Raw genomic sequence first — 8,936 nt, 5'->3', positions numbered from 1 at the left:
AAAAAAAAAAAAAAAAAACGGTTAAAGGCTTAAAAAGAAGTAAGTACAATTTTTTGACTGTCAACTCGTCTTAATTAAGAACAGATACAATTTCAAAGAAAACAGAAACCGTCTTCACGCAGCACTGCCCGGGGAAATGTGCACACACACCCATTGTGGTGAGGGCCTTCTGCAGCTCCTGGCGGTCCACAGTCCCACTGCGGTCGCTGTCGAAGCTGATGAAGTGCTGTCTCCAGCCGTTCAGCACCGCCCAGAGCTCCTTAAACTCTGTGAAGCCCATGGTGCCCGACAGGTCCCTCTGGGCGGGGGTCAAGGGTCACAGCTGTGCACTCAGCAACATTTCCTCATGTCTGAATTTCAGAATGGGATAAGAGGACGCAGCACCACTGAGCTAAATCCCTGGCCCCTGGACTTCTGTGTTCTTTCTGCTAAGTGGTTAAAAGAGATACTGTACCTTCTCGATAGGATAAAATGGTTAATGATTAAAAAAATACAACAGAAAGAAACTGTGGAGAAAAGAGCAACGACTACCTATTTGTGCTGTGGGAAAAAGAGCCTAAGTGGTCTGATTATAAGGAAATGATACTGAAAATCATCAACTACCAAAAAAAGACGGTAAAAAGCCGTTGTTTCTGGGACAAGGTTGCACCTCTTGGTACCCCGGCGCCACGGTTTTCCCCTTCCGTCTGGGGTCACCTGTGGCTCATGGATCCCAGGGAAGCTCTTCCAGACTTCTGGAATTAGGTCAGGATGGGAGGCGCTGCGAGTCGGCCCCAGGACATGGAGTCCACCTGGGGCGTGAACTCCACTGAGAGTCGAGTGTGAGTCACACAGAGCAACTGCGTGCAAGGGAAAAGCTGCCCTGGTGCTCTTTTCTCTACATTTGTGCTACTCTGATGCTTCTTTGCCTTCTCTATTCTTATTGTTCAACACTTGGGATTGAACCTGAGGCCTTTGCACTTTCGCACTGAGCTGCATCCCCCGCCCTGCCTTATTTTTTTATTTGAGACAGGGTCTCACTAAGTTGCTAAGTTGCTCAGGCTGGGCTGGAACTTGTGATCTTCCTGCCTCAGTCTCCCAGAGTGCTAGGATTACAAGCGTGAGCCGCGGTGCTTGGTTGCTTCCTTCATTCTTGAACAATTAACCTTCTATTTACTACCCTTCTTTCCTATTTCATACTCAATTACATCCCAAAACCTAATCATTTCATAAAGCCTTTTAGTAGCTATCACTTTGCTTTTACCGGATAAGAATTCTGAGATGAATTCCTTTAGGAAGGAAATTTACTGGCAAGAAAAAGTACTTTAGACACTACCAAGATAAAGGATACATCCAGCATTGAAACCATCAGCCGACAAGTCTCCAGGTTAAAAGCTGTTAAAAAAAAAAAGTCCATACATGTAAATACAATTTGAAAAATTCACGTTACATTGATTACATTCTGGTTAATTAAGAATGTGATTATGTACTTTTTTATATGCTACTCAGTTTCTGTGAGTCTAAATTATATTGAAGCTGTGAAGGAGTTTTTTTTTTCAGGTAAAAGGATTTTTTCCAGAACTCGTATTTGACTTTAAAGGGAATATTATTAAAAGTGTCACACAGGGCCGGGGATTTAGCTTTGTGGTTCTGCTTCCTGCATAGCAAGCGCAAGGTCCTGAGTTTGATCCCCCATACCAAAGGAAAAAGAGAAGTACTGCACAGTCTTGTTAATACTTCCTTGCTTTGAAAATGATAATGTACCTATAATATAGTAAGTTCACTTCGCCATGGAGAACCATAATGCGTGACATCCACCAGTCTGTTGGAAGCTGGGTCGCTTTGTTCCTGCTCCCAAGTAACTATAAATAGCTGCTTTTGCTAGGTTTTGTCTAATCTTTTGTTTCTGTCTCTTCCCTTAAATGTAGCCACTGAGCAGTAACATCCTATCACAAGTGATCTGTGGCCTCATTTTATATGCACTGAAGAAGACCTGGTGACCAGCATGGTGATGGCCACAGTTCCGAAGCCTGTTTAGTTTCCCTACAGTTGGGGGCATTCTGAGGACACTTTCGTTCCTCACACTGCCAGTGGGTGTGGCCTGCTGAAATCCATCTGAGTATTAGGAAACTAAAGACAGACAGCTCCTTGTTCTCACATTACACTACTGGAACTCAAAGGTACAAAGACCCTGTCCGTCTAGAAGGCAGAAATAGAAAGTGTCAAGTGTGGAAAGCTAGTACAAATACTACAAGTTTAAGATGCACTCAGGAATAATGTGTTTTGCAGCTATTTATAGATTTTTTTTTGGTCTAACCAACCTGAAATCGGACCACAACTGAATTATTGTTATTATACTGTCTCCAAACAGTACAAAGTATAGGTTTTGCACATTTAATGATTACTAGGCATATCCTTTTCCTGAAACAAAAAGACTGCCAGCAGTTTCTGCCTTGGCCCTTCAAGCTTCCAGTGATCCAAACAAACAGTCCTCTGAGGTACGAGAAGGCCGCCACGCTCCTCTACACGTCTGGGAAAGTGATGGTCAGTTCTCCACTCTGACTTTAAATTGTATGGAGATGTGAAGTCTGCACACTCTAGATCAGTGTATTCTCATCAGAAATCCCCTGGAAACCTGAAGGGCTCCTGACACCTGGGCTGTACCCCAGGACGGCTGATCAGGATCTCCATGTTGCTTCAAGGTTCTCAGATGACTCGAGAGCGGCCAAGTGTGGAGTAACTGGACAAACGCTGTCGCTCTGCTCTGGGAATGTGTGGGAAGTGCAGGATCTTGGCCCTGAACCCCCGTAATAAAATCAGACTGAATTTTTCAGAAGATCCTCAGGTGAGACGCATGTTACCACTAACGCAACTGGTTCAACCTCGCCAGCATCACATGGAAACTCGTTGGAGGTAAAGATTCTCAGGTCTCATCCCAGTCCTTCCAAATGAGAAACTCTGGGGCTGGGCCCAACAATTTGGTTTTGCAGTCTTTCCAGAGGATGCTAACACTGCTAAGATTAAGAACTAACCCCAGACAGCATGGCAACCTGAGCCCGGCTGCTGCCCTCACAGGAAACTTTCCATGTGTTGTATGTATGTGCTGCCCAACACCACTTCCCTACCCCACTCACTGGCTGGCCTCGCTGCTGCTAGACTTTCGCTTCTCATCAGTTTAGACATTAATTATGCAAGGAAAACTTCCGTGCCTCCCGCCTTCCTGCCGGTCCGATGGGACCCCACAGCCTCTATACCGTACTTATTCCAATGTCCCCCAGGCGCTGTGGGTGGTGGCACACCTAGCACATACCAGGTGTTCACTGGAAACGTGTATGTAGGTTGAATAAATGAATATATAGAGAAGACTGGATTCTCACCCCTAAGCAGGAAGCTACACGCCCTGTATTTTACATGCATACCTCTCACAGACAGCGTTAGAAGTATGTTTTAAAAATAGGGTCTCATGTTTTCTATGATATTTGAAAGAAAGGTATAATCTTCAAGTACTGATAAGGTTTAGGCTAAAATTTTCCAAATGCACCAACTCAACAGCCAGCCCCTAAGCACTTCCTATATGTATGGCTACGGATAACAGGAATTCTAGAGATAGTAAAAGTGAATAAACTACAATACTGATGTTCAATAAATTTGGCTAAGAAAAATAACCCTTTCTGGGGTTACTTTGTTCATTGTATCTTCTTCCCAGATATAACTTTTATTAATGCTAATTCTTCTTGAAATACTTAAAAATATATTATGATTTTTACTTTTCTTTTCTGTTCTTATTACTAGAATTCCTCAAACATGTTTTCTTCTACTAGAAAGAATGAGTATGGGCATAGCAGGGAGCTCTCCTTCCAGTGGTTTCTCTCAGCCACATCAGAGAGGCACAGCTTCATCTTAAGAAGAGACAGGAGCTGGGGACCACCTTAAAGAATGGAGCTACTGTGCCCATTAGCTCTGCCTTCATAGAGGACTGCTTCTTTGTACATTGGTTCAGAAGAGGGCTGCACCTCCAGGGCAAGGTCTCAGGCCCACCCACTTTGGGTCTGAGCTTGTTTTTGGTTTCGAAGCTAGGTTTAAAAGAAAGATATCTCAAAAGAAAGGTGGTTTGTTAGAGCCACCAGAAGGACCAAGCAGATCAATGAAATCACAAGGTTCTTACATTTCAAGAAGTGATCTAAGGCTATCATAGATGTGGGTTTCCCAAATAAAATTCTTAAAAGGGCTACCAAGACTATACTACTGCCTGTTGTAGATTCTAAAACCTGCTGCACCTCCCATGGTCTATATGTGACATCACCTTGTTTCTCTGTAAATCTTGCTGTCAGACCTCCCTTGTTCACTAGGTCAGCTGCTTGAGGTTAACAATTAGCAATTGCCTAAACACATTTCCCTTAATCTAGAAATGACAGAAATGAAATGACAGAAATTCTAAAGGTTCTTCTCTTATATTCTCCCAATGAGGAAGGAGTAATAGGATACTCAAGCCATATAAGACAAGGAAAAATAACAAAGGAAATGTAAAGTTCAAGTAAGCCATGTCCAACAAAAATGCTGTTATATACTCTCAGCTGTGAATTCTAAATTTGAACATTTTAATTCACAGCCACCAAAACTGGGGCTTCAACTTGATGTCCTGTCTCAAATACCAACTGGCAAAGGTGGCAGATAACATTTGAGCATTTGAGCCCGACGCTGTTATCTACCCTAGAAATGTGCATGGTCAAGATGACTGGGAAACGAAGTACACAATGTGTGGGTGCTGATGTTCTAGAAGCATCTGGTCTGGTTACAGCATCTCTGCAATATTTTCCTGTCACTTGCTGCAAAGGAAGGCAAGTGGGGGTAAGCACTAATTACAGGGCAGAAGACCCAGCCAGTGAGGAACTGTGGACCCGTGTGAGGAGTTCAGAAAGCACGATCTCGAATGCATCTGGACACACCATCTGAAGCAGTGGGAGAAGAGAAGACCTGGCAGGCTGGTATTGGATGCGTTCATGCGGCCAGGGACGTACTTGGCGCTTGGGGACCAGAACACAGGACTGGCCAGTCCTGAATGATGTAAGCCTAAGTGCTACCAGGCTGAGGGCAGAGGACGCGCTTGGCAAACAGCCATCAGTAAAAGTCAGCCTTACTGTTAATGATACCTGACCTATGGGCCTCCTGTCTCCCTGTGAACTTGTGCTCTGTGAAGGAGGCCACACAAACCAGTGCACTGCTCTGCATGGTTCAATACCTGGACCCAAATCCAAAAAATGCACTAACCTAGCTGGTAGACTGGAATGATCTAGTAAGAACAGGTCTCAAAAGGAGCCTTCTCCTTTGTTGGTGGGTGTGTATGTAAATGGTATGCCCACTGCGGAAAGTAGTGTGTAGAGTCCTCAAAAACTAATACTAGAAATTCCATCAGATCCAGTTGTTGCCCTTCTAGGTATCTTCCCCAAGGAGTTAAAAGTCATCACACATAGTACTGTGATCCATGCATATGTACAACTCAACAAGAGCTAAATCCTGGAAGCAGCCTATATGTCCATCAACAGATGACTGGATAAGGAAAACATGTTATTTATACACAGTGGAGAGCTACTCTGCTGTAAAGAAGGATAAACTGTAGTCATTTGTAGGTAAACGGATGCACCTTGAGACTGAGACTATAATGTTAAGTAAATCAGACACACAAGCTTAAATCTCACATGGTTTCTTGTATATAAGAAACTCTAAAACAAAGACAGACAATAGGGAAAAAGAGAGAGAGAAAAATCCAACATGGGCAGTTTTTTTTTTTGTTTGTTTGTGGGTTTTCTTGGTACCGGGGATTGAACTTAGGACCTTGCGCTTGCGAGGCAGGTGTGGTGCCACTGAGTTAAATCTCCAGCTCTGGACAGTGTATATAAAAGTGTACCTTGATTTAGCATAACTGTGTCAGGTGTTTTATTTTTTCAACCTGTTCATCTGCCTGTTAATCTGTATGTATAGTTAACTTTATAAGGACTTATAAGATAACTACGTGAACGTGATAGAAAAAAAGGATGGAGGGGAATGGGGGCAAAACAAGAGTTGAGAAGTGTGATGTACAAGCGCCGGTTCCGCACAGTGCATGTACTTATTACGTACTGCAAACGCGTACGACTAAAGATTAAACAAGTAAATTACATCAAGAGTTCAAAAGTTTGCTGAAACAAAAATGTCCTAGAGGTTCATGTTCATCATATTCTTCGTGGTACTTTAAAATTGGACTTAGAAAATTTAGACATCCCTTTTTCTATTTTTCCGTTGTTTATTTTTTCGTCCTGATTATTTTCTTGCACATTGCAGTTTTTCACATGGCTGCTTCTACTGCACATTGTAAGGTTATTAACTACCTCCCCAAATGTCATTTCCCCCAGCAGATTCTTTCTTAGGTATTAATTATAGCAACCATAATGTGATTTCTGAAAAAACCAGATGGAACCCCTACTTTCTAAGGTTCATTTAAAGAACAATCATCATTACAGTTTCCTTTGTGTTAAAACCATATAATCCCTCTCATTTTACAAATAAAAATGTTTTATGATGCAAAAAAATGGGGTTCAAATCAATATTTTGAAATAATAGCCTAATTTAGCTTTTTAAATTCTAAAATTGAATCAGAAAAGCTCAGTTTTTTTTATCATCACAACTGAAATACGAACAATCAAGGTTTTGTTTTTGGAGAAATGTGGGACTCGTCAAAACTTACGTTTGTATCCTCCAGCAATGCCCGATTGTGTCAGACATCTCTGTAATTCATCAGCATCTATTTGCCCATCCTTTTGAAAAAAACAGGAAAAGGAATCATGAGTGATTTTGTACTATATGTCGAAGTTCTTTGTTCACCTTCAGTATAATAATGAAGAAAGGGTAGCATGTGTTAGATTTTTCTTTAAGGAATTCTTCCAAAAGTGGGCATTACTTTCCTCATCCTAATACCAACGCTAATTTAAATGAATAGACTCAGAGTCTGTTTTGGCAACATCATTCAGTCTGAACTAGGAAGCTGCTAATACTAAGCATTTTTCAAAAATTATTTATGAAAAGAGAAAAAGAATTATGAAGTTGATTGAAAAGAATTTTTTTGAGGAAGGCAGACTGAGCTAGATACATGGCAAACAGCAGTAAATAATTTGGTTCAAACAGAAAGACTCCTTGATCGCCTTTTCATTTGGTGATTTTTATTTTTTCCAGAGCACAGTATCTGGAAGTTACAGATTAGGCCTTCAGTCAGTACTGACTAATTGGCCACACTAGGTCAGACTTACAGATACTTGTCACTTTTAGGGATTTTAAAATAAAATATCTAAATCCTGCAGTCAGTGAGCTCTATAAGGAGCAGGATCAATAACTTCGAAGAGGTCGAACATGAGAACACAGGGCAAGGTGGCTGAAAGCTAAGCAGGTGGGGTCACTTACCCACCAGTGGCTCTTGCCACCTAAGGACATTGGTCTTGAGTGTGCCCTGTCTCGTGGTTTCAAAGGCACAGATCAGTAACAGATGCAGCAGATACTCAAGAGGAAAGTATTCCAGTTTTAGACTCAATTTTCCATTCAAATTCTCAAAGCTGTGTTTCTGAAGAGTGTTACTTCGAAAGATGGTCTTAGGTTTTTATTCTGTAATATTCTACAGTACTTTTTTTGCACTATGGTTTTGCAGTTTTTAGCTTTTAATCAAAATGAGGCTGTGCTGAACTGCTAAGGCTACGCAGGCCTTCTGACATGTGTGGACCATGCCTGAAGGGTATTTACTGCACGCAGTGACCTTGTGAGTCAGGCAAGGGTCCTCCCCCAGGCAGTTCAGCAGTTGTCCCACAACTCGGGAATGCAGGGAGCGGTGTTGGGAGCTGACCTGCATTCGGTCTCCGGGTCATCAGGTCACAACTCCTATTAAGGACGTGGAGGTACTAACCTAGGAGCAGTGCACAGAGAAAGGAAGCTTCGAAATACTGACTTCCTGATACTGAGAATAGGAGCTTTCTTAGAAGCTGATGAGTGTTTATATACATATCTATTTCTTGAAGGAGTCAATGAATAACAGTTTCAACAGAAAAATATGTCCTTCCAACCTGGCTACATGAACACTAATACATATCTTTAAATTATACCAACAGAGGTTTCCCAGCTCTTGAATTTCTTCTCTTGATACCACCCGGACCCTAATAATTCAGTTCTAAGACATCTTTCTACTCACAGGTCTTCAAAATATATTTACAATCCTCCATCCTTTCCAATCTTGTTTAATCACAAGTTCGGTTGAACTGAACACACCCCAATACAGGTAGTAATGCCTAGTCCTACTTTGATGTATGCAATAACTGAAACAGGAAATGAACTTTCCTTCTCTTTTTTGCACAAAAAAGGGGTCTCATTTCAGGGCAAAGTTTGCTCTTTTGGACCTCTAGAATCAAAAGCTAACACAAACGCATAATCTGATCATTTTTTTAATGTTAAAGGCAAAGCTAACCTGTCCAGCCACTGCAGCAAAGTAGCCGTACAGCGGATCCTGTGTCTGTCCGGGAAAGGCCGGGCCTCCGGGTGCGCCTCCGTACTGTCAAACAGGAAACAAACGAGTCATTATCCCGCGGCATCGAGTTTTACTCACCACCAAGAGCTTTCCTGCAAAGCCAGGCAACGGCCGCCTGCCCTGCCCATGATTTAACCGGCCCCCCCGGCCCCCGGCCCCTCAGCACAAGCCAACTGCGATCGTCCGGCCCCTCTCTCCCGTCCGCCGCCCTTCATAACCTAACTACTGAACCGCAGGCACGGCCAGTACAAGCGTCCACCAGAGCGACATCCGCCCACGCGAGGCCACCTTAGAAATCCCTATAGACCTGCGAGTGACAGGCGCACGAAGCCGGGGCGCCCTGCAGTGCAAGGCGCGGGGTCTGCGGAGCCCTCAGAGGCTGGAGCGGGCGCAGGGAGGCAGGCGTGGCGGGGATGCA

At 43.0% G+C, this 8,936-nt stretch overlaps 1 protein-coding gene across 1 annotated transcript in view; it reads right to left on the bottom strand.

Moving 5' to 3' along the window:
- Positions 1-8,936, bottom strand: part of Sri (sorcin) — a 22,482-nt gene that overhangs the window by 3,935 nt on the left and 9,611 nt on the right. Inside the window, exons 2-5 of the mRNA XM_010632880.2 lie at positions 8,459-8,542; positions 6,701-6,770; positions 1,331-1,374; positions 151-298 (exon numbers count right to left, since the gene is read on the bottom strand). Of these exons, the coding sequence (XP_010631182.1) occupies positions 151-298; positions 1,331-1,374; positions 6,701-6,770; positions 8,459-8,542 (346 nt within the window). The remainder of the gene's footprint in view (positions 1-150; positions 299-1,330; positions 1,375-6,700; positions 6,771-8,458; positions 8,543-8,936) is intronic.

Source organism: Fukomys damarensis, unplaced genomic scaffold (assembly GCF_012274545.1).
Source record: "Fukomys damarensis isolate Sample0158 unplaced genomic scaffold, DMR_v1.0_HiC HiC_scaffold_4, whole genome shotgun sequence".
Lineage (NCBI taxonomy): Eukaryota > Metazoa > Chordata > Mammalia > Rodentia > Bathyergidae > Fukomys > Fukomys damarensis.
Note: the sequence above shows the minus strand (reverse complement) of the source record. Positions and strands in the feature narration are given on the sequence as shown.